Consider the following 27381-nt stretch of genomic DNA (forward strand, 5'->3'; position numbering starts at 1 on the left):
CACCATACTACCAAACATGTTAAATACTTTCACCAAAACCCATTACCATTACCAAGTATTTGATACCCATTCCGATTCCGATTCTTATGTGCGAACCAAACACACCCAATATGTTCTCCCAACATACTATGCCGAAACCTAGCTCCCAAGTAAGTTGATACCCCTTCAGGATAACCTACGCTCCAGCCTCCTCAATTGAACAACTACTAATATTGAAGACAAAATATTATTACCTAATTTTGTTTATTTTTTTTTTATTTGGTGAGATTGAAGCCCTCAGCGAGAGCTTTATCTAACCCTTAGGTAGGGTGTGTTACATAAGTCAGCCAACAAAAGTTCGGTCAAGCCCGTGGGTGCGTGATCCAGAACAATAGTGCCCCAGTTGATCGTTTGGCCCAAGTTTGCTAGCCAGTACCTAATTTTGTTTATAGTAATAGTTATAGTACCTTTTTGATATGAACATTTATATAATAATCGATCCAATTCATTTTATCAATTAAATTATATAATATTTGATGTTATAATTTATATAATTGTATATTAATCCAAATATTTTTAAAATATTATAACAAATCTATTTCGTGCAACACACGGGTAAAAATACTAGTATTATAATAATAAGAATATAAATACCCACCCACTTTCTCACTCGCCACATTTTCTATTCCACCCAAAGTATTACAAATTAAAGTTGGCAAGAAGTGGGGGAGAGCATAAAGATTAGACCTACCAAAGTAAGCACTTTTAAGTTTCTACAATATATGTAATCCAATGATATTTTTTTTCTTTTTTTTTTAATATTTTTTTTTTTTGAATATTATCGACTCTATTATAGTGTAGTATATGTTTAATATATTTTCAATCTTGTGACATTTTCTCAAAAAAAGTCACAAAGGTGCCAATTGAACACAAGATGTTTGACATCTTCTTTTTAATATAAATGCAAATCATAAATAAAATATTCAAATGACCATTTTTATATGAGCTAGAATCAGCAAAGTTCCCCACAAATCTATTCATAAAAGAATACCTTTTTCTCTAATCTGGTTGACAATAACAAATGATCGAATATATGTTTCTATATATGCAAAAGTGGATAAGTTACCTTGGTATATTTATGAATGAATAATACATAAGGAGAGCACTAAGAGGGCAAAAAGAATTGTAGATGAGACGTACCAATTTAATATATATATATATATATATATATATATATATATATATATATATATATATTATCAATTTTAAAAATAAATTATCAAAATGTCACTTGATTATAGTGATTTCACCACAATTTTGATTTTTGACTTTCAATTTTGTCTAATGATATGCTTCTAATTCTTTGAATGTAATTTTTCAATTCAATTTTTTTCCTTACTTTAAATCTTCAAAAGATTAAAATATATATTAAAAAAATCAAAAAATATATACATATATAAAATTTTAATATACGGAGTAGTCAATAATCTTATTAGACAAAAGAGTTAATACCCAATATAGTCTTTGATTTTGATCGTTTTACACAATTTAGTCCTTTGTTAAAAATTCTGTTAGTTGACTTTTAGAAATAGGGTCCTAATGGTAATTTCTCATCCTTCGTCCTATTTGGGATGATTCGTTATTCTTCCCCTTATTAAGATTCACGCAAAAATACAAATCTTCGTACTCAAATCAACTTCAAGCCCTTAAGGAAGGCAGGTTAGGCAAATATTTATTTTTGCGTAGATTGAAGTTGATTTGGGTATGACGATTTGCATTTCTGCGTGAATCTTAATAAGGAGAAGAAGAAGGTATCATCCCAAATGGGATGAAGGATGAGAAATTACCATTAGGACATTATTTCTAATAGTCAACTAACAAAATTTTTAACAAAAGACTAAATTGGATAAAACCATCAAAGTTGAGGACTAAATTGAGTACAAAAAGTCATTTAAGGCTAAATTGAGTAAAATCACTATAATCGATGACTATATTGGGTATTAACTCTTATACAAAATTTAAAACTAAAATAATAAAATTATTATAGTCAAGTTCATTTGTACATCACATATTCATGATTCATCCATGTCGACTCACCCTAGACTCACCTAGTCAAGTACTCCCACATTTCAAAATAGGCGGCTATACATTGTACGTTTTATGGACCCAAAGTTTTATAATTATAATAAATAAAATTATAATATTACAATATACTTAAAAAAAATGTTTTTGAGTTTGATAATCCAAATCAATCAGTTTAGTTGACGTGAGTGGTCGTGTGGTTTCATCTCTTAAGAAAGATTGAAAGTTTAAAATCTCTTCTCGTATGAAAAAATCAATATAACTAACACTTTATCCATTGATTGGACCGACTTAGTGAGAACAGAAATTGATCTAAATATGGCACAAACTTAAAAGTGCATCCAATAGTTAGAAGTTAGAACATACTCATCAGGACATTTACATGGCGTTTGGTTGGAGGTGGGGAATTATGTGGGAAATGAATTGTAATTTCATGGGAGTTGAATTACTGGGAATAAAGTGAGAATTTAAATTCCAGTGTTTGGTTGACAGGAATAGAATTACTGGGAATTTCAATTCCAATGTTTGGTATACATGGGAATTGAAAGGGAATAAGTAGTATAAAGTCAAAAATGTCCATTATTGTTGTTAGACATTAATTTTAGGTTAAAAAGGGAAGGGGTAATTTTAACTCATCACTATTTTTTTTCCCAGGAATTAAAATCCCCGGCGGGGGGGGGACATGGGATTTTAATTCCATGAAAATGGGAGAATTGCAATTCCAATTCCCTCCAACCAAACTACGGAATTTAATGGCCTTTGGAATTAGGTGGGAATTCAGTGGGAAGGGAATTTAAAATTCCTCCAACCAAACGCCCTGTTAGTGGTCTAACGAATAATGATAATCCAAATATCTAAATAATATATGTAGTTTTCTTTTGGGACGATGAAAAACATACAATAGAAGTAAACTACACTAGGAAGATTCTGTGTGATGGACTCGATCATAAAGTGCTGACAAGAATCAAAACTCATGATTTTTTGATACGAGAATCATGTTCCACCTGCTACTCGGATCGACTATTCATTTCGAGACTTAACATGTTTTTTTTTTTTAATTTTTATAGTATGCACACAAAATAAAATGGTCAGTTGAAGGAATTACTCCAAATGTAACAATCATTTATATACATATGTTATTGACAAATTAATCAAATAAAATCGAAGCATAAAATTTAAAATTTAGTATTAATTATTTGTATAGAATCTTGTATTACCTAATGTAACTTATAACATATGCCGTTACTTATCATTGAGCTCGTTGTAAATTAACCAGATAAAAATTATGTTAAACAAAAAAAAAATCAAATTTGATATAATAAAAAATAAAAAATTAATACAAATACCATTATCCGCATAAAATTTTCCTTTAATTTTACCTTTTCTTGATTCGATAATTTTGGTCCCTTTTTTTGGGCACAATTATTAGGGTGTGGAAATCCTATTCAGCACTAAAAAGCTCAAGTCTAGTGTTTGGATAAGGCACGGCTGCACGCACACTCTCTCGCTCCCTCACCATTTCGGCAATTTATATCGTGCACCAGGGCGCGCATTGCATTGTGCGCCCTGATGCAAAACAACGTCGTTTCACATAATTGTATAAACAAATACATATAATTATATAAATAAACACACATAATTGTATAAACAAATATCCATAATTACGTCAATTTCCTACCGCGCTTCCCAAAACGACGTCGTTTTGGGAGGCGCGGGACGCGCAGTGCTGCGCGCGCCGTGTTGCAGGGTATAACGATTGCACCATTTCTCATACATTAATACATAAGCCTAGTTGGTTAACATAATTAGCTTACCATTCAATTTTAATTTATTTGATCATTATTAATTATTTGACTTGATTAAATAATTAATATGACTGTTTAATTAATATTTTTTATTTGTAACAACTTATTATTCTAAGACGTTAAAATTCAAAAAGCTACTCAAAACAACTTTTTCAATAAGTTTTTTGAAAAAAATAAATTATACTATACCCTTAAAGGTAATTTTATATGTAATCACATATCAGTTAACATCTAATTTATCAACATTCTTTCTACAACTTGCTAATGCTATTGCTAGTTAAACCTGCTAACAGCTATTTGCCAAACATCCCCATAGATTTCCACAAGACAACAAAAAAAAAAAAAAAAAAAAACACACACACACACAATAAATAAATAAACACACACGATATTATTGATTTTATGACTTGGACAATCAACAACGCGCATGTCAACACAATTGTTTGATAAATTAGAGAAAATTATTTAAAGATTGTAAAAACTTGTATAATGCTTTGAATGAATCAAGTTGCGAATCTATTACAAGCCCGATGATAGAGATACTTAAAATGATCTAAGAATTGAAACCCAGGGTCTGGGAGTTCATAACCCGTGCATTGAAGAAGTGTCCACGACCTGGATAGAGAGCAAGGGTCCCTTGGGCCAGCTTCTGGAGCCGACCCTGAGCCACTAACCATCCATGCCCCGAAGCTCGTCTTCGGGCCTAGAATGTTGGGTATTGACTTAGTTACACGGCTCACTATGTGGACCCGACTTAGTCTGATCTCATGGTCCATCATGATTTTAGAAAATTTGTTGAGCCCATGCCAATATTGCATTGTCTTGACATTACAAATCATTTTATATTCCATCATGTCTTATTCTCCTACAAACATTATTTGTAATATTCTAGCATTAACCCATTCAATATTCGTCTTTACTATTTTTCATTATATTTTATGCAAACATAGTTGATCCACACAGAAGAAGAAGAATTGAGTATGCCCAGGATGGTGGTCATGGGACTCCCCGTCCTCAGACATCAAGCATAAATTTAGACTAAATAACACAAGTAATATTCATAGTTATCAACGTAATTAAGCCTCTACACGTTGTAAAAGATATACGTAAATCAAGTAATATGTGACTTTATGAATTGTCATCTGGTTAATACGTACTCTTCAATCTTCACGAACGAGTTTAATATAACAATTTTACCAATTACAGTTTTAGAGTTATCTAATAGCCTGCAATAAATGAAAACAATAATTCATCACTTTGAACAATCTTATCAATTGTCACTAAAAAGAAAATCACTTTCCAGTTTCACATCCACCAATCCATTCACCTACTGCTTCAATCCTTGTGTTAACTTTGTTTTTGGGTGATTATATATCCTTGTCAATAATCCAACCAATAAAAAAGAGTAAGCACAAACTAAAGCAATAGAGAATAAGCAATGCTTTTTAAGCGAGCTTTCCTTTTCCGTAACGACTACTGATTTCTTCAAATAAATTGTTGCTTTTACAAATATAATGAACTTTAACGACTCATCTCAAAACTTTTAATCATGAATCTGAATGTCATTAGAAGGAATTGAGTTAATTTCTTTTTTGGTCGTAGATTTATTTGTGTCAATTCATTTTTAGTGTTTTTTTTTTTTTTTCAGAATATCCCACTTTAGTCTTAATATTATTGTGACAACCATTTTTTTGTCATCCGTCAAAAAAATCGTTAAAAAAATGTAATTAAATGCAAGAACATTTGATTTTTTTTATTTTTTTTTTTGGGTATAAAGTGGGTTTACCCGCTATTTTTTTTTTAATTTCTTTTAAAAAATTATAATTTAAGATCTAAATGACCTTGTATTTTATGAAATTTAAACGATTTTGTTGATTGGGAACTACAAATGATCATGTCACAATATTACTAAAAACAAAAGAGAAATGTTTTGAAGAAAAAAAAAAGACTAAAAATGGATTGCAACCTATAAATCTAAAATAAAAATGAAATTAACTGAAAAAAATTTTAATAAGATTTATGTGGTAGTTTCTTCTTTATGGGCTATCTGTCCACAATACATTCTATTTAGTTATTGTAGTTACTAGCATATTCAGTTCATTGATTGTATTAAAAATATTCCTTAATAATTGATATTGTAATTATAATAAATTGTATATCCACGAATTTATACAGCCACAACTTTTGTTAATTGTCTCTTTTTAGTTGTTGTTTTTTTTTTTTTTTGTTTTTTTTTTTTACACAAATTAGTCACTAGAAGTCCAATTGATACCTGATCCAAATTCTGTGTGTGTGTGTATATATATATATATATATATATATATATATATATATATATATATATATATAGATTAGCGCTCAAATGCGGCAGTGGCTTTAGGTGCGGCGGTGCGGCTATATCAGCATCGTCCATTTTGCTTAATCTAACGGCAGCGGTTAATTTATGAAGATTTAAAGATTTAAGCGCGTCCTGATAAGTGGGGGGTGTTATGGTAATTGTAGTGGTCATTTATATCGGCCGCTTGTCAGAATACACCAACAGTGTTAACAAAAGACACCAATAGTGTTAGGAAAAAGCACCACAATGAAATGCACAAATACACCAAAAAACATACAACACACTCAAAAAATACACCATATAACTCACCACCCCAATGGTGTATTTCTGAACACTGTGTGGTGCTTTTATTCATACCTAATGGTGTGTTCTGGTGATGCATATCTAATTTGTGACATGTTTTTTTGGTGTGCATTTTCTAACATGGATGGTGTATATTTGTATAACTATTAGTGCACCCGCACTGACCGCATGGGAAGGCGCGGGCGCACCTAAACTTGGCACCAACATGAATCCTCAAATACACCACAGTAAGGTTAATAATGCACCAATAACAAACATAAAACACACAACACTATGATTTGATCTATTCAGGTGCCCAATGACGACTTTAACCTTGCAGTTCGCGTAGTGTGAGAACGTGCGCGAAAATATCGGAAAAGCCTGGATGAATGTGATTCGTTGAATTTATCTAATCTAATGGCCTACATTTAACCGCACCGCCGCACCTAAGCGCACTGCCGCACTTGAACCTTCCTCTATATATATATATATATATATATATATATATATATATATATATATATATATATATATATATTTATATTTATTTATTTATTTATTTATTTATATTGAGTACTACTAACTCTGTTACAATGTAGTATCTGTTTATAACTACTTTTTTTAAGTACAAAGAGTCAATACCGTCTTCACCGAAGATCAAACCATGAGTTCATGGTCTCCCATTTGAAAGACCTACTTCGTGTCACTAAACCACAAATTTAAACCACACAGATTATTTAATAGACTTGTTTAATTAGAATATGTGTTTGAAGTTTATGATAAGGAAAACCTTGCACTGCCTTGTAGAAGACTTGTCTATAAGAAGCAAAAGAGAATATTGGCTTTACACTTTTAATTTCTATTTGTGATATGTTGATGTAAAAAAAAAATTAAAAAAAAAAAAGTGAATTAGGGACTTAACATTACATATTTACATTCAACATGTAATTGACATTTTTGGAATTTCCAGAGGCTTCTTACCTTATCTCAAAACCTGGGGATTCTCTTTGGATTGGCATGGGTGGGGCCCTTATATTTTCATTCATGTTGATGGCTACTGGTCTACTGGAGTACATGCATGTAATTAAGTATGTTTCTCCTCCAATTCTATGGTCCAATAAAAATTAGGATTATATTCGTATAAAGAATATTTAAAAAGTTTATAATGGTGTGAGATACGATATTATGTATCTTATAAGGATGTATTTTATACTTTATAAATTATAATAAGTTTTTTTTAATATATATTTAGTAAAATATAATTAATGTACAATTTTATAAAGAATAAATATTATAACAAGTTATTATAAGATCTTCAAAGAATATATACTATACCGATTGTTGAATGCAAACCGCTATACTTTATAAATTATATTAAGTTTTTTTAATATATCTTTAGTAAAATATAATTAATGTACAATTTTATAAAGAATAAATATTATAACAAGTTATTATAAGATCTTCAAAGAATATATACTATACCAATTGTTAAATGCAAACCGCTATACTTGATAGTAAATGCATAACTTTTTTTTGAAAAAATACTTATATAACTAGTCAGTATTATGTTTCAAATGCAAATCAATAACATAATATTGAAGCCCTTCCCGACTTCTATTCAACATTTCTTAAATAACCAATTAAAATCATCATAAAATTTTCTACTCTACTATTTATAGTGCGCGCGCGCGCACACACACACACTCTCTCTCTCTCACTCTCACTCACACACACACACATATGGATCGGAGTATGGACACACTCGCGTGAAAACAATATAATCACTTAGGGAAAATGAACCAATTAGATTCAGGGCACATTCAAGTAAGAATCGGTGCTCAAGAGGAAATTGGGAATCAATCCTATCTATCAATATGGAAAGGTTAACGGCTTTAAAGCAATAAAAAACGTGGTGACATTATGATAATTATTTCAAATTTTGAGTGCACCCTACAACACTATCAAAATGCATTCTTTGAAATTTACAATTGCAATTTTCTTGAGTGCATTTACATAGTGTTGCAAAAATCTCGTCTGGGCAGCGATTAATCGGTGCCTAGGTGCTGGCCAGCCGCCTAGCGTATCACCATAACCGGTGGTCTAGGCGGCTGATCGCCTAAGCCTCCTATGCGCCGACTAGACCTCCGAGGCACCGATTTGGTTGCCTAGTCGACCGATTAGCTATTGTTTCCTTCTTTTTTAAATAGGGTATTTCACTCAGAACGACATTGTTTTGAGCAAAATAACCCTAAATTGTTCAAACTCTAGATGTTTTTAAGGTTAATATTTAATATTTTAGTATTAACTATATATTAAAGTATTAAATAGTTAACAATTATCAAGTCTTAATTTAAAAAATAAAATAAAATACACAGGCGCTGTCCTAGGTGTTAGGCGCTCCCAAACGTCCGAAGAACGCCTAGCGATTTAGTCAACCATAATTTTACATATGGTCAAATGTAATTGCACTTATGCAAAGAGCTCTTGTAGAATCAATGAATCAAAAGTGCACTCGTAATTATTAAAAGAAAAAAATTGCACTTGGTAGTATTGAAAAGTGCATGTTCGCACTTGAATACTAAATTTTTCACCTGATCCGTTTTTTATATATGCAAACACAAATTTCTAGGTATGAATTGAAAATCAATATATTATTAATAAAGTATATGGTATCCTTTCAAAAATAAAAATAAAAAAGTATATGGTATAATTTTATTGAACATGTGTGATATTATATAGTATAGGATAAGATAAAAATTGGAGCACAAATTGAAAAGCATGGGTGCAAACGGATGGGTGGCTCCCACTAGAATTGGGCGGGGAAGAAAGGGAATTGAAGCAATAGAACAAAATGGTACCGCGTACCTTCACCGTGGTACTATACTGCTCTCTTCATGTCTCATGTCTGCTCTTATAATTACTTTCTTCATCTCTCATCATATTATTCAACTCAACACAATTTCTACAAGGAAAATAATATATATACTCTCATTCTCTACTTTCAAATTTTACTCTCACACTTAAAATTTTGATGTACGCACGTTTATAGGAGTCACATGAAAAAAATAATAGCCAAATACCACCCACCATATCATGGAGTAGATTTGAAGGAGTTAGATTTCGAAGTACATGAAGTAGAAGTCTTTTTGCAAATACTTATCAGTACTTCTGTGCAGGCATGCATGCATGCTTCTGGAAGCTTCTGGATACAACTAACAATCGATATGGAATCTCCGAGCTGATGATGATAGCAACACCATCTTCTGTTTATGTAAATCAATACCCCACAGTAGATTCAAACCAGAGACCTCTCAGTTGAAAGTCATAGTTGTGTCGCTTGACCACCAAGCTTTTCGCATATATTGTCTTGCCTTAATTGTGGAAGTAAAGTAAGAGTACGTTCTACTACATAGACTCCCAAGTCTTACTCCTTAAATTTTATTCTCTAATGTGACGCACTCTGATAAATTACTTTTTTTCATGTGAGTTTCAATACAAATGTCTTCATCAAAATTTTGTGCGTAAAAATATAAGTTGGAAGCATAAAATGAAAGTACACATAGTATTTTCCGTAAAGTAAAGAAAAATGTGAAGTGTGGGGACTGATTTGAGTTGTCTGTTTGGTGGGCAGGGTTGGGGTTGAGCTGTCGTGCCACTTTGGAGAAGATACAGCTTAGCTTGCCTATGTTGACTTTTTCATTCATTGCAATCTAATACTTCCCTATCCCTTTCCATCATCAACTCCACTCTACTTTTCCTATCATTTTTCAATACAATCATAATACATACATACATACATACAGTCACTATACATGCACTGTTGCATTTATTCTATCTCTATTGTTTTTTTTTTTTTTTACGTAACACATTTTGCTTGTTAATTTCACAATTGTTCTTTTTAATAGTCACGATGGAATTAAAACAGTTTATTAAATTTCTTGATTTGAACCGATCAGCTATATATGAATAACTTATGTTGATTTATACTTTTGTGATCCTTTGTCAACTAGTGGTATACGATGGGCTTCACCAGAGTACATATCTGGATAGCAGTTACCGAATTTATCGTAAATCAAAGAAAAAGGTAGTAGTCACCATTTTTTTTTCTTCCTTGAACAAGATTGTGATATATGGGGTGTGAAAGTAAATACTCCTTATTAAGAATACATAAATACTCTTTATCAATGACCAAATTGATAATTTGGCTGTCTAATCTTATTTAATCGGTCGACTTTCTAATGTACGACTAATGCTGAAATTCCTTTACCCTAAGAGCGGCTAGCACCTAAATGACTCAATTACGTTAATTTTTACAACACAAAAAAATACACATATTGCTCACCCTATTGCATTCAATGGCACTTGCAATATTTTAGATTAAAATTGAAACAGGTTTAGACGTTGAAGAACTAAAAATGAAACAAGTGAAAATCTAAAATAAAAATTACAAATAGAATAAAGTCAAATATGAAGATATCCATTCTGTTTCTGTGAAATGAACTTAAGAAACATTTGGGCCATTCTTGTACTCTGTTTCTTTCCTAGTTAACCCAAAAGCGATATGAACATTTTACTGTAGGCCCCGTCAATGAACTTTTAGTTATGGGCTTGCTCCGATACTAATAACGCAATTTCCAATTTGGGCCAAGGGTTGGGCTTTAGCATTTTGGAATGAGCTTATCAATCTCACGTTTTTGTAATCAAGATATTTTACTCCAAAAATCACTTCCTCACCATAAATAGAAAAGTAAGAGTTAATTATCGAAATGGTCCTAATATAGCGAAATTATCAATTTGATTTGTGAATTTTTTTTATTTTTTATTTTTGCTTAATCAAGTTCTTAACTAAAAATCTTAATTAATTTGATTATCCGTTGTTTAGCTGGTTAGACTTCCGTTTGCTCGGAATCAAATTGGTAATTTCGCTATAGTTAGGAGAGGAAATGGTGCATGTGATTATTGAAATGATTCATTGACTATAGTAAAATTACAAATTTGGTCTCGAGTAAACGAAAGTATGACGACTAAACAAACAGAAGACCAAATTAGTTAAGATTTTCAAAATTAATGACTTAATTATGTAAAAAAAAATAGTCAAGAATCAAATTAATAATTTCACTATAGTCAAGTGACCATTTCGATAATGAACTCTAAAACTAATTTTAGACTTTTCCATACTTATTTTTTAATACTAAAGTACAAAAAGCCAATATCGCCTCCACGGAGGCTCGAACTCATAATCTTCTTTATGAAAGAGCAACGGGTGTCATTGGACCACAAGGTATGACTTTTCCATACTTGATATTGTATCCCTTTAAAAAAAAGATAATTTTAAGTATCGTAATTAGTTGCCAAGCATCTTGTATTCAGATAGCATGTAGTGACCTCTTCCATATGGGAGATCATGAGATCAAGCCTCTACTGAGGCTTGTTGCCTCTTCCAACTCATATATAAAATTAATTATTTTTACCATCAACATATTACATTAATATGTCTAAAATAAATACATAAATATTTCCTCACATAAGCTATTGTTCTTAATTGTTTCAATTTTTAAAGCATAGGGACTAATATAAACAAAATTAAAGTAGAAAGACTAAATTGAACAAATTATTATAGTATGGACCTCATAAATACTTTGACCTATATAATAACATCATTGAGTAAAATATGTAAAACAAAGTAATTGAACTAATGTTTTCCTTTGTTAAATAATGTACTAATATTATTAGAACTTTTGATTTGACATTTTAATGATGTATTATCGTAAGATTTAATAACAATGTTTAAAATTATATATTATGGGTGTACTATACATAAAAAAAAAAAAATCTAAATCTCAAATGTCACACATTAGTTGTGCCAATTTTTATTTTATTTTTTTAAATAAACGGTAAGAAAATCAAAATAAAAGAAATAATTGTTTGATGAAGTAAAAAAGGAAAATAATTTTATTGAAATATATTGTCAAGACTCTTCCCTCCAAAAAACTACGTGACCGGCTAAACCCAATCAGCGCCAAGCCGAGCCGGAGCCACACGCTCTTTTGAGTCTGTTCCCTTCTTTCCTTGTATCCTGATTTTTGATCGAGTAGGAGCCTAGCCTAGCCAGAAGCCGGTCCCATACATTACCCGGTAGGCCGGTACCCCACCCCTTCCCTGAGGCTAGAAACTCTCACCCGAGCCCAAAAGCTCGTTCTCGTCGGCGCGATGTCGTGTCAGCCCATTACTAATACTAATACCTTTTCGCCTCCAAATTCTTTTTCGAACCCAAATTCCTCAACGACCGCCGGTGCCGCCGTCGACGACGAATCTCCGATATCAAAAGCCATGTCCGACGACGAACTCGAAGCCACTCCCACCTCTAACAACTCTCACTCGCCGTCCCCTGCGCCGCTTTCGCCGGCTACAAACGAACTGGCGGTGGTTCCGCTTTCGTCTAATGCTCCGCCTCCGGCGTCGCGGACGCCGGTTTTCCCGGCTCGGGAGGACTGTTGGTCGGAGGCGGCGACTCACACGCTGATTGAGTCGTGGGGGTCGCACTACCTGGAACTGAACCGAGGGAATCTCCGGCGGCAGCACTGGATGGAGGTCGCCGACGCCGTCAACGCCCTCCACGGCCACACTAAGAAACAGTACCGCACCGACATACAGTGTAAGAACCGCATCGACACCCTGAAGAAGAAGTACAAGACCGAGAGGGCTAGGGTTTCGCAATCGCCCGGCAATTACGTCTCCTCCTGGGCCTTCTTCAACAGCCTCGACGCCCTCATCGGCGACAACTTCAAGCCCTCTTCTTCCCCGGCGACTACCGCTCCTAATCGGAAAACTCCTCCGGCGCTTCCTCCACCACCGTCAGCCGTCCCTGTCGGTCCTCGGTCGAAGCGCCCGGTGGCTATCGACGAAACCGTATCCCGGCGAAATTTCTCCGCCATGGCTGCGGCGGCTGCCGCAGCCGCCACAGAAGATTCAGACGAGAATGAGGAGTCCGAGACGTCGAGTCCACCGCCGGCGCCGGCGTTTTCCGGCGGGAACAAGAGGAAGGACGTAGGAGCGCAATTAGAAGGGTTTAGGAGTTTAGCGGAAGCAATTGGGAAGTTCAGCGATATATACAAGAGAGTGGAGGAGGCAAAGCTTAGGCAAATGGTGGATCTAGAGAAGCAGAGAATGCAGTTCGCCAAGGATTTGGAACTTCAGAGAATGAAGCTCATTATGGAATCACAAGTGCAATTGGAGAAACTCAAACGTGCCAAGCGCAACAACTCGCATGCTGGTGAGTGAGCGCTCTTCATTTCTTGAGCTTCTCCTTCCCTGGGATTTCTGCTTCTTTGATTCTCATGTTATTAGTTTAGGATTTGATTACAGAAACAGACAGACATGTTTATCTATGTATTGTTAATGACAATCAACTTTAAAAGAACATCATTGTGTTTCTTATTCAAGCACTACTTGGTAGTTCTTTACATGCTATTTCTAGAGATCCTCTGATTAATGGCTAGTTTTAATAATGCTCTAAAGTTATTCATTGTACCTTATTTGATTATATGATTACTTTCCCCTATGTTGGAGCTTTTCCAAAGGGTAATGAAAATCAGGATTTCTGGTTTCTGCTCAATAAGTTATCAGTTTATGATCAGTATAAACAATAGACCTTTCCTTTGTTCTCGTCATGCATTGAGACTATGATCACACTTGATGTTCTCCTCTTGCATATAGAAAATGTTCCAAGGAGCGGGATGGACTTTTGGGATGCCCACTATTTCTTGTAGAGTTATACATTCAAAAATGATAACTTTCTATTTGTTGGATGTCCATTGTGTTTCATTTACAGTTTATTGTCTGGTTCATGCTAGACTAAGCTTTTGTGTTTCCACTGCTTTATATCTCTTCTAAATAACTGAACCAGTCCCCATGGTCCCTCTGTATTTACTTAATGGCGGGTGGGGCTCTGTGAGGATTTAAGGACATAAACAAAGCAGTATGAATTAGTTGAACCACAACCAGAAACATGGGGAATTTCAGATTCTTAGTAATGTGGTTTAGATTGCTCTCACAGCAATTGCAGTTTAGTTATATGTTATACAAATTGATTAGTTGATTCTCATAGCATTGCTGAAACAAACAATTAGTGTGTTTTTGTTTGACATTGAACTAGTGTAAACAAGCTTAGCTAGTAAAAACTCGCAACAGATAGATAAGATGCCGTTTTATAATTTGGAAAAAAAGGTCAGTGGAAAAGTCGTGTTTGCATCCTAGAGAAGGTACTTGTAGGCAACTCTACTGAGCTCTTTTATTGAGTGATTTTAAATAATGAACTATTTAATTCTGTTTATTTAAACATGGCTGCTTGAGGTCAATTTTTAACCATTTAATAGCATGCCTTCTGCATGTCTGGCTGCCTCATCGTATCACATTGCTTTGCTCGCCAGATAATTTTGACTCGATGAAATGGTCTGTTATAGATTCTTAACCAAAGGGAGTCCATGTGTCAGTTAGTTAATGTATGTCTTGCATTGGTTTTGTCTGTCTTTAACATTGTCAGACCCTAGAGCTTTTGTGATTGCTTAAAATCAATTCACTTGCCTTTGCATACACAGTTGATGCGAAAATGCTGTGCATTTATTGTATTTGCAGGGTGTTTGTTTTTTGCAAGAATCCACTTCAAAGTGCATACATGGATTTTTTTTTTGTGTCTAATGAATAAGTTTTTTGAACTCAAAATAGGTCCCAACCTACATAATCTCATTTGCTACACAAACAAATATACTTCTTAGTATATTTACATACACACAAGCTAGCATATTCAGTCACCTTTTTCTGATCCATCCTTCCTAGATTTGTAGTTGTTACATATTAGGGTCATGGCAAGACATGATTATGTGGAACTTCCAAATACTATACGCCATAAAATTTAAAATAAAGTAGAATTGCAAACTCAACTTACAGCTATTGTGTCATTGGAATGTTTTGTTTGCAGGGATGGCAAACAAAATATGCATTCATTAAGGCTATTTAGCTTATACGGTTTTGTTTGCTTACAAGAATGAAATGTTAATAGCTTCCTGTTTTTCTTGAACAGATAATTATTTATAGGCATCGGCGACAGCTCTTTTCAACTGTGCTCTCATGGAAGATGGGATTCTTCAGCAGATAGCAGTTTCAGGGTTGCTTGGCTTTTCTTGTCTCAAGAATTTTGTCTGTGTTTCCTTAGAGACATAGAGTAGAGACAGGTGTCTTTTGCCCCTTATGGGTTTCTTTATATTATATATATATATATATGATGGTTATGTACAGGAAAGCCTACTAGGCTAGGCAGAAACATTTTGCAGTGACCCCATGGATTTCTCTGCTACTTCCACCAGAGATTACTGACAAGGGTGTTTGTTGCATACAAGTTGGATGTTTTTGCTGGATAGATTTGTGTAAAGTTTCAGGGATTCATGGTGGATGGTTGTAAACTTTTGTAATCTGGATTCATGATCTGAATGCATTCTAACCCTGAAAGTTTTATAAGCCCTTGTTCATGAAGTGATCATTCATTCATTCATTGTTAGGTTGATCTGCAAGGGGAATATCAGCTATTGCGCAAATTGGGTACTCAAAATGCTAAACGATAACAAAAAATTAAACGACTTGCTCTCGTTGAGAGTCGAACTCAAGACCTCCCGCTTACTAAACGGGTGCTCTAACCAACTGAGCTACGAAAGCACTGTGAACAATGGTTTAACGAATTTATTAAGTAGTACGCTACATAATTCCAGATCATGTGTCTATTATCCCATTAAAAAAAGAAACAAAAATTTCAAAACCTAAAAATATTAAAATTTAATGTTAAAAATAAGTCAAATTGACCATCTAACAGACATGATTGATGTTATGGTACAAAAAATTAAAATTATAAAGCGGAACTTTTTTAATCTAAATTTTATTACTTTAGTCAGATTGTAAAATAAAATATAAGTTTATGGTAAGAAAAATAAAATAAAGTCCAAATTCAAAAGAATACACCCATTAAAAAAATAAAAAATCATCTTTATAACCAATGAATAAAAAAAAAAAAAAAAAAAAAAGAATACAAGATGGTGTCTTGGTGACTCATAACTTAGTAACCACAAAATTACAAGTTCGATTCTTAATAGCAATGACTTATTGATTTGTCGGAAACCTTTTATACATATACTCCGTATATAAAAACCCAACTTCAATCCCAACCACACCATCCATACCCTTAGTAACTTCTAGTATTGTCATTTGCCACCATCCTTGTTCACCCCCACCTCCAATTGCTTAAAAACAAACACCCCACTACAACTATAACCTTTTTTCAAGTACCAAACCCCACGGTGCAAAGCTCCCCATCTCCCTCCAGCAGTTTTAATCATTAGTAGATATACCCAAATTCACCATTAGCCATTAGTTGTTCATAGATAATGACATGGATAAAGAGACATTGAATTTCTTGTAACGTGCTATAAGACTATAAACATTCCTGCAAGTGCTTTAATTGCAAGTCTCTGTGACAGATATTGAAATAATTTTTCTTCTTTAAAAAGTCATGTAAATGTTTCAATTGATTATGTGTCAGACTTGCAATTCTAAAATTAATAAACCCTATTATTAAGTTTCATCTTCGCCTTTAGTAAGTGGGTACATATATAATATAATATGGATATATATATATATAAAAGCACGACAGGTGTTCTACAAAGCCATAAATCAACCAGAACTGAAGTAAAATCAGGATTTAAGTTACACATGAACGCCAGAGCAGTCTAGATTTGGCAGTTCAAAAGTTTGAATAAACAACAAAGTCTGATGATAGATAGTCGCGTTGCACAAAACAAATCTTTCTTTGTTGTTTCCTAACATAAAGTGAACATTTTCCACGCACCCTCAAGAAAAACTTTACTACTCCACTTCCTGTAGGTAGTCATCAATTTCAGCAGGCGTAAGGACTCTGCAAACAAATCGTCAAGCAAGCACCATTAGGCTCCAAACCCTCTATCTAATTAACTTCAATGAAATGAAGAAACATGCATACCTGAACACTTTGTCAGCACCAATTATGCCAATCTCAATGTTTTTACCAGAAATTTGCCCTTCAAATCTGGAAACATGCAAAACATGGTTAAGTGTCCTGGAAACAGAAATACTCTTGAGAATGATGACAAAAAATTACTCCAAAGATATTTACCCCTCCTTCAGTGTCAGAATAGCAGTGTGTACAGCATCATCAAGTTCCATATCTTCTGTATACCTGAAGTACAAAAAACAATCATCAGAAAAAAAATACAATCATAGCCTTTCAGTAAGCCCAAACACAAACATTGCAATAAAATTATTTACACAGTTTTCCCCTGCTGTTTGGTGCCATGGGAAGAGAACAAGAAAAAAGATGGGGATGAAAAAGATTTTGTATAAAACAGTAGAAGCACATTAAAAAATAAGAGGTAGTTACATGATCATGGCATCAAATTTTTATTTAAAAAAAAAAAAAAGGGGCGAGCATGTGATGGATTTCAACCCAGCCTGTAATTTTACAGAAAGAAGGAAAGAAGAATTAATAGAAGTAGTAGTAGAGAGTGTTAACACCTAGTAACTTTGTGGAGCTAATCTGACAAAATATAGGGACTAGAGGTTAGAATACCAGAAAAATTTAGGCCAATTTCTTGGGATTTGCAGCTGATTTTTAACAAATATTTAAAAAGAGCAACGCAAAGGACACTTCATACAATTGTCCTCTGTTACAGCCTTACAGGTCACAAAGGATCTCTTTTAGCATGTCACTTCACCACTTATATGTGCTTTAGTCTTTGCATTTCACAAGTCTGTGGAGAATATTTTCCACTTTCTAATTACAGTAATACACTAATACTAATTAGGAAACATAGAATGTGCTCAAAATTTAATTATTTTTCATATAAGCATACCAACTCATGTGGTGATAGGTTGAGGTGGATGGAGGCAGTCATTGTGGATGGTGTTAGTTAAATTTTTCCTTTCATTTTTTACAATTTAGACAGTCCATAATTGAACAGGTTGTAGAGGTCTGTATGCAGTAATTTTAAAAAAGTATGGTTTTTCACGAATAGATCATAATTTACTAAATCTTTTGATATGTTACAAAAGTTGGATATGTTACATTAATTGTGAAGTCAGATCACTAAAATCTGAGTGATGCAAACTGACCTCTTCTCAAGAAATGTCTTCGCATTAGACACATTCTTCCCCATGGCTGAAGCCTTCCAGGAGAAGTATGAACCTGAAGGATCCACCTATAAGACAAAAACAAACTGAATATTAAAAAAAAAAAAGAGGCAAAAGCTTCGCAGATTTTTTAAACATCTAACAAACAGCTACAGACATCCTCCAGCTTAGTTGGCAGAATAAAGCAAAAAAAGTCAAGAATCATATATGATATCCACTTCAATTAGTAGGAAAAATTTCACAATCGCTAGACATGGATAATATACCTGATACAGCTGGGGACCCTTGTCATCAAACCCAGCAACCAAGAGAGAAACACCAAATGGCCTTACACCACTACCATGAAAGAAACAAAGAAAAAGAATCAAAAGGATTCAAAGGAGTACATCAAGTTAGCTTCTTTTTTTCTTTTTTTTTTTTAAACATAAAGAGGTACATCATATATGTAACAGACTTTGAGTTGAATTTTGGTTGCCAAATGACGGCAAGGGTGCTTTAAGTTTGAACTATACCAGTCAAGCAAAAGATAAATGAGAAGGGATAGAATGGAAATGCTATGTAGAAAAGAGGAAAAAAATATTGTATGCCCACAAAAGCAGAAGAGCATCAATTGATTTGATGAAAATAAGTTGCTTCTCCAATATAAGTTTTTTCTCCAGTAAATCCTTTCATTTAATCTTCTTATACTTAGAGGAAGAACATGTTCCCCCAACCTCAAGTTTTATCCCCACATCATGATTAAATATTAGAATGCCTTGTGGCGCATATTTCAAGACAGAATGATATCATAGAATAACAGTTACCCTGATTGAGTGAATTCCTGCATCACTGCTGCGGTTTCCCTCACAAGTTGCGTGACAGGGATTGGTTCCTGTGTTTAACCATTAACAGAATATACAAAATGAGATTCCATAATTCCATATTTCACATATCTGTTAGAGAACATCAGCAAAAGTTGCATTGTTGCTGACACCTAAGAGTCCTAAAATAATCATACCAATTGCCTTCATAGGGAATCTTAACAAGTAACTTTTTTTGTTTGAAGAACATAAAAGGTTCTTGCACACAAAGCAAAAGAATGGTAATAAAATGCAACTTGCAGAGCTTGTACACAAAAAGAAATTCATACTTTATAGAGGCGGTGATATTGTTCGGCTTGTTTCCTACTTTTCCGAACCAAAACTCTAGAATCAGGTCCCATGCCACTGCAAACAAGAAACAAATATCATTCAAGAGATGCTCCAAGTAAAATAAGTATGGAAGAGGAAGAAGAGGAAGAATGGATTGAGATACCCTCCTACTCATCCAAAAGCAAGTTAACAAATGAAGAAGAGTTATTTTCACTGAGAATAGGAAATAGATATACAAAAAGAACTTTCAAATTGTATACTTCCAAGTTCCAAGGACCAACCTCTTAAGCATGATTCATGAAAACCAGAACAGATTGATTTCTAATCAGTTAATTTTATCACTTATCTCATACACTAAACATTGGGTAGAAACACAGCTAACCAAGAATACAAGCAGAAGAACTAGGAAGACTAAAGATGGATACCAATCAACAGAAGTAAATGATATCAGTGCATATAAACATCAGCTATGGTACCTGTATACAACTCCAATATTTGGTGTCAAAATCTGAATCTTTTGCACCTGTGGTTAATACACTGAAGTATCAGCATCAAACCCTTGATATTCAAAATACAACCAAATATAGTATAAAAATCTGAAGACGAAAGAAAGACAATACAAGCTAGATGGCAGATGAATGCAGAGGTACAGAGGTACAGAGATACCTACACATATGCTTATGTACCCTAGGACTGCATTAATGATTTAAAGGTTCGAGATAATATCACCAGAGAACAATATTTGTGCATAATAAAATATACTTACAGAAGCTTCATCAACCAAGATGGATGGTAGTTTCTTCTCAGTTGCAATAACAACACCATTAGAAGCTGCAATGGCCCAAGCAGATTTTAAAATCATTCTTTGTTATAGAAAAGTTACTAATATTTTGTTTGCATACATACTATATTACTCCATATTAGCATATATATCAAACATAAATAATGCCATACATATGCATCTTGAAAAAGGTCTATCTCAAGTAATTTACCAGGGTGTCAAGTATCTGATTACCAATTTCTCTAGCCCAAGTAAAAAGTATATAATGTCCTTCAAACAAATAATTCTTGTATCTTTCTGAGAATTTTATAAATGATAAGAAGGATTTGATGCAAAATCGTAAAGAATTTCCCTTTCAGCAAATGTTATCATGTTTTCTATTTATTGTTTCATTTACTGAGCAGAGACAAAGCCCAAAGGTCATGGTTAACCAAATAAGTAATAGTATTTCTGTATTTGCAACGTGTCCAATAATAAATCTTCATGGCTATTAAATGAATATGCAGTCCATACATCTAGTTAAATAACTGATTATACATCATTTAATTACCTTTTATCCCTAAAGATGTTTGCCCGGAACCAACAGCCGTTAAGGCATGTTCAATCTGAACTAGTTTTCCAGAAGGGCTGTGTAACAATAACTAATAGTTAGATGTTAAACAAGAAAGAAAAACAAGAATAAAAAAATTCATTTTTTCAGGTATTCTCCTCATCACTGTCTTCCCTTTTTAAGTGTGGTTAATTGGTTCATACCTGAACGTGGTAAGGGAAAATGAGTATTGACTGTCTCCCATCAGATATTGTAAAGCTCTAGTAAATGCTCTGCAAACAAGTATTTTCAGGTCAGGATTTTCTAGTCACTCACCACAGTGATTTTGCATGAATTATTTTCAAACCAAAAGTATAGAAGAAACATATATGAATAAACATCAACCAGGTAAATCGTTCAACTGTTCAAGCTCAAGTACTATGTCCAATTCCAACAATCTTAACACCAGATAGCAGAGTTTTCAAAAATTTCCAGCAATTATAAATCAAGACCACAGATTTCAGCAGAAAAGATCACAAATGAGAGCCCTAAATTCTGCGGAACTTATTAATCGCACGATTAAAACACTAAGAACAATCGATTGCATAATCCTCTTCACGCACCAAAGTTTCGTGTTTTAAACTACGATCGAAGGCAATGTATATAAAATCTAAACAAAGTGCGTGCTTTTACGCATAGCATAAGATTCAAAGATGAGTAAATCGTAGTACAACTGCCAAACTGAAATTCATCGATTTTAGCAATAGACAATCAGCAATCAAACTAAAAAGCCTTGCAAATCGAATTTGACATTCAATAAAAAAAAACTTGGATGCACAACAGCTCTGAGCCTCTGAAGAGGACCGACGGAGCTGAAAGATGTGAGATTACCTGGGCAATGTCGAGGCAGCGAAGAATTCTTCACGGAAGCTTGAGAATAGGGATACTTCTAGCTTTAGTTCGACTTGGGGAGAAAGAAATAAAAGGGCCTTAATTGGGCCGGTTCGGGTCTTTAAAATAGTTATTGAGATAATAATTGCATCTAGACCCCTGACATTTCTGAGTATTTGAAACATATACAGCTCAATAGCTTATTAGCTTATCATAATCATAATTTTATGGAAAAATGCTCAAATATGTCCCTAAATTTTACATCAAGAGTCAATTAATCAGCTAAATTTTTAAAAAGTGTAATTAAACTCTCAAATATATTATTTTTGGTTAAATAAGTCAAATTTATATTACCGATAAAATTACACGATTGACTATATTTTTTTTACCGTTAACCGACAAAATATTACCGAAAAACATGACCATCAACCAAAAGCTTACTACAAAACATCAACGTTGACCAAAAGGTCGCCTTTTCCGGCGAGGGCGACCTTCGCCAAAGAAGGCGACCACCAGTCGCCAGACTTTCGTCGAACTGAAGCCTAAACGATATATACATGTCATTTATCAGTTCTTGGGTTTCATTGCCTCTTGACATATTAAAGGGTATAATTGTAATTTTAAAAATTTGAGAATCTAATTAACTTTTCAGGTAAAGCCCCACTTATTTGACCCTTTTTCCTAATTTTATCTAAGTATGATTTTACACGGCCAATTCATAATAAGGTTTGGTGGGATGGTTAATATATTAAAAAAAAAAAAGTTATAGCTTATAAAATTTATCATACATTATATTATTTGATTTTGCTATAAAAATAATCAAAATGTGGAGTAATATTTAATTTTTTAAAAAAGAAAAATTGCAGTTTTGATCTCTAAATTATAAGGTAATTATACAATATAATTCGTCTCCAAGTGTTGGTCGTACTCACTTTAATTTTCACCTCTAAGCTATTATTAATGTTGCACTTTTCGTTATTTTATTAACTTTTGTGCTTAATTTTTGTTCCTAAATTATATTAAATTTGCAAATTTCATCCAAAATATATCGTCAACATATTATGTGTATGTAGTTAACAATAACAAATTATGTTTTTTCAATTTATTTACAAACATATTAATTATTAATTGAATATACTTAATATGTTAACGGGATATAATTTTTAAATCAGGATAAATAATGTATAGGGACATGATATAACACTTGGCAATGAAGGTAATGGTACGGGGTTCACAGTATAATTCGCCCCCACTAGCTAGGGGTTGTTTGTATTCTTTTATTTTTCATCTTTCTTCTTCTTCTTGGTTTCATGTTTTCAGCTCCATCAATCTACCTTCGTTTTTGTTTTTGTTTTTGTTTTCTTTCCCATTTTTCGTTCTTTTTCTTTTTGTCACTTTCCTGATTTTTATTGGCTTTGCGACTTTGCTTTTTCTTTTTTGGTCTTCTTTTTTGTGATGGTGAAGGTATAGTAGATGTATATATATTTTTTGAACATATTAATTAATGAGTACGTATTTCTCATGGAAACATATGTACATTTTGACGGTGGAGTTTGGCGCATAGCGAGTAGCGCGCGACGGCCGACAGGAGGCAGCAAGTACGGCGGCGGGCGTTGACGTGTTGTGATGTTTATATAGCTATGGTTTCATCACTCTTTAGAGCATTCATAATACTTGGGGATATTTTGTGACTTTTGAGTAATTTTTGCAAGTGTGATTAGAAAAAAGAATACGGGAGGGGAGAGAAAAAAAGGAAAAAAAAATAGTAAAATTGATTTTAAAAAAAAAAATAGTGTCGTCAGCATGCCTGACGCCCAGCTGGGCGCCATTGTGACAGCCACGCGAGGCTGTCACAATATAATGCTCCATTTCTTTGGTGAGTCCCACCTCTATGCCATTATTCTCAACTCTTGCAGATGAATCTTTCTCTGCTTAATTGACTTCTCTGCTTAATTGACTTTTTTCTGACGTTAACTCCAAATTAAAAAAATCACAGGTAAAAATGCTCTTATAATACTTATTGTTTTTCTAAAGTGATTTTTTTTTGGTTCTGTTATGATTTTCTAATAGAAAATTTAGTAAATTCTACTTATACCATAATGAGTAGGATTTTGAATTAGGTATTTGGTAAATCAGAATTCTTGATTTACCAAATAGCTAATTTAACACTTGCATACAAACCGTTAATATTATCAACTAGCAAAAAAACTAACACAATCAATCAGGTATCAGGTAACAAATAATTACCAAATTAAACAACCCCAGAACCTACCGTTATTAATTAACCCACAATAAGTATAATGAATGTATAGTACTTGGTAGCTAATGAACACAATGAATCCAATGTAACCGGATGTAATAAAACTCACAATATAACATTATTATGACAAAAACTTATTACAAAATACAAACAACCATATATAGTCCGAATTGAATATCCATACACAAAGCAAACAAGAGAATCCGGGGCATCCATGCATGCACTTTACTGCCCGGAAAAAAACACTTGTTCACTTGTAAACAATACGATGTTGGAGTTATACATACAAGAAGATGAGAATATATATATAGTACTACATATAGGTAGTTTTACAACCTTAACAGGTTAAACAATGGATGGAGGAAAAAAGGGTGGAAAACGTACACTCCCAATATAATGCTTACTGCTATATATATACTCAGCTCGCAGTAAGGAAAAAAAAGGATATATATGACACAGTCTAATAATGAAATTAAGGATGAATGAATCGCCACAAATTTTGTCCATCTAACACATTCAATCCCTTTACCTTTACATATATATATATTGCATGCTTCGGAAGATCATGTGGAGCAAGTTTATTACAGCCCTGCAAACAACACAAACTTAATAATTTAATTTACATTTGCCAAATAATTCAATACAAGATTTAACTTTAGTGAACGAATTAAATTTAAGTTATGTACTGATTGAATCTACGGTTTCTACTAATTTTATGACGATCAATTGTATAAAATTACATGAGTTAACGCATAATTTGCTGTAACTAGCATTATTCTTAGTGCTATATTTTAGACAAGCTAGGTCAAGAACAAGAAGGGTTCAGTAAATTATTAAGGAAAATTCCAGCTACTTTTTATGTTTAAGTTACCCCAATATAAAACCTTATTAGAATAATAATATTGATTATATTGGCCTACCAACCGACAACCAACTTATACTAAAAGGTGTAAAGAGAGAAAAATATCTTATTAATCAATAATATCAAATCAAGACACGTCATAATTCATAAAGACTTATCCATCTCTAGCGTCGTGTAGTAGAATCCCTTTTTAAAAATCCATTGGAAGCAACTAACCGCAAATTAAGCCAGTGCAAGAAATGACAAACATGGCAGACATATATAGCTTTTTTAGCCTAGTAAAAACAAACTATCATCACTACCTAGTCCATCTTCCACGACAGATTTGAAATGAGGATACTAAAGAAACCATCAAAAGTAAATTTGCATGAAACTTCTGTCATGTTCTTTTCCCCTTAACAGATAGGAAATCTTATTTGGGGTTTTATATATCAGGTTTTAACCCTAGAGGGAGAAGAAATACAGTGGAAATTAAGTTAAGTAATTAATGTATACTCCTCTTGATCTCATCAATCAGTTAATGGGGTTTGATTAAATGTTTGATTGATCGAGTGCATATCCAAACGCATGCAAAAATGTCAGCTAGCTACCTCAAATGGGCTATCAGTGGGGGCACAAAATTGTGCAGAATATTCCCACCAGACTGTTTACAACAGAAACACTGATAGATGATCAATCATGTTAATTATAAATTGGGAATTAAGATTTTATATATATCTTAAGGCTAATAAACTGATAAGAAATAATGATTTGCTAAAATAAGTCTATTTTCAAGGTTTAGAGATAATTATGTGAGAAAAAAAGTGTTAGTATACAAAAAATGAACTGAAAATCTTCCTAAAATACATATATAATGATGTTATAAGTAGAATTTCATACTTAATTCTCAGATTTCTGAATACCAAAAGGTCCACCTAGGGAATTAGGTTGGATCCGAAAAATTAAATCTCATCTCTTTAATTTAGATGTATAAAAAAAAGTCTTATAGAATTTAATTAGTACTACTGATAGTATGAGTTTGATCAAGCAGATTGCTAGGGTTTTTAAGATAAAAAAGTTTTAAAACATTGTCATCTTCACGAAGTTTAAATCTAATTTCTTGATCTTGCCTACAAAGTCGAAATCCCTAATTCCAACAACTTCCATATCCCAGCCCAACAAAGCAACTACGGTTTACGTACCAGGTTTTATGTTCAGTTATTATTGTATTTGTGGGACTTAAATAATATACTGAAAAAAACAATAAACATATATAGTTAGATGAAAAAATATATATAGGTAGACCTACCATTTATGGAAGGTGCTAGGTGCAGTGGCTGGCAAGTATGATGTGTGTTTGGATCAAGAAAATGCGAAAGGAATGGAAGCGTGAGTGGAATCCTCGTCGGCGGCGGCGGCCTTGCCGGGACTAGCCGCCTTCTTTTTCTTCTTCTTGTAAGGGATGCCGCGAGCCTTGGCCTGGCATTCCTTGACTTCCCGAAGATAAACCCGGATTGCGCCGCTGGCGAAGGGGTTGGTCTCCGGCGATCCGCCGTTCTCTTCGTAGGCGGCGCGGAGCCTTCCGATGAGGGCGTCCAGGCTGCCCCACGCCTGCCGGAGCGGGCAGGTGCACGGAGCCGGCGGCTCCGGCTGCCCGTAGAAGATGCAACCTTGTAAGTGAACCTTAGTCTTCCCGAACTGGTCCAGGTACCGCAGGAACTCCAGCACGTGGTGGCTGTTGCACTGCGACAACGGGACCGGCGGCCGGTGATTCTTCAGGTACTGCCCGAACGTGTTCCAGTCCCGCCGCTTTTGCGACTCGTATCGGCTAGGCGTTAGGGGCTGACCGTGCCCGCCGGGGGATCTAGACGATCCCTCAGTGACACCAAAATCTTTCCCTCTATCAATCGACATATATGAAAACTCAATCAATATAAATTAAAAAGGAATGGAATATAGTGACAGAAACTTTATTATATTATATTGATTAGAATATGGTTATTATAGGCAGAAATTTAAATAGCTTAGGGATGATATGAGATGAGAAAGAAGAAGGTGCAAGGAATTTAAGGTTAAGGTTATGGAGAAGAAAATGAGATCACATCAAAGCAGCTGTTGAGTTGACAAGGAATGGGCCACACGAAGTTGCTTTCTGTTTCCCTATTGCTTCTTGTATTCATTCTCTCTCAAATTTGTTCGATCATGTTACCATTAATTCTACGTTTCCTTAAAATGCTACTAATAGAATATATATAA

General features: G+C 33.7%; 2 protein-coding genes, 1 non-coding gene and 1 pseudogene across 3 annotated transcripts; 1 reads left to right on the forward strand and 3 right to left on the reverse strand.

Moving 5' to 3' along the window:
• The first annotated feature begins 12627 nt into the window (after positions 1–12627).
• LOC109188429 (trihelix transcription factor ASIL1-like) lies at positions 12628–15999 on the forward strand. Its single transcript, XM_019339098.1, has 2 exons — positions 12628–13759; positions 15566–15999. The coding sequence occupies exons 1-2, from the start codon at positions 12697–12699 to the stop codon at positions 15577–15579; spliced, it is 1077 nt and encodes a 358-aa protein (XP_019194643.1). The 5' UTR covers positions 12628–12696; the 3' UTR covers positions 15580–15999.
• Positions 16000–16120: 121 nt separating this feature from the next.
• On the reverse strand, positions 16121–16194 carry TRNAT-AGU. Its single transcript has one exon. It is a non-coding gene; the product is annotated as a tRNA-Thr (tRNA).
• Positions 16195–17142: 948 nt separating this feature from the next.
• On the reverse strand, positions 17143–22132 carry LOC109187193 (proteasome subunit alpha type-2-A). Its single transcript, XM_019337317.1, has 12 exons — positions 22025–22132; positions 21358–21426; positions 21155–21231; positions 20590–20654; positions 20300–20346; positions 19823–19898; positions 19497–19564; positions 18960–19029; positions 18676–18761; positions 17681–17743; positions 17528–17593; positions 17143–17443 (listed from the first exon to the last, which is right to left on the reverse strand). Exons 2-12 carry the CDS (start codon positions 21396–21398, stop codon positions 17395–17397), a joined length of 708 nt encoding a protein of 235 aa, XP_019192862.1. The 5' UTR covers positions 21399–21426; positions 22025–22132; the 3' UTR covers positions 17143–17394.
• Positions 22133–24429: 2297 nt separating this feature from the next.
• On the reverse strand, positions 24430–27167 carry LOC109187310 (annotated as a pseudogene).
• Positions 27168–27381: the final 214 nt, after the last annotated feature.

This window comes from Ipomoea nil, unplaced genomic scaffold (genome assembly GCF_001879475.1).
Source record: "Ipomoea nil cultivar Tokyo-kokei standard unplaced genomic scaffold, Asagao_1.1 scaffold1421, whole genome shotgun sequence".
Taxonomy (NCBI): Eukaryota; Viridiplantae; Streptophyta; class Magnoliopsida; order Solanales; family Convolvulaceae; genus Ipomoea; species Ipomoea nil.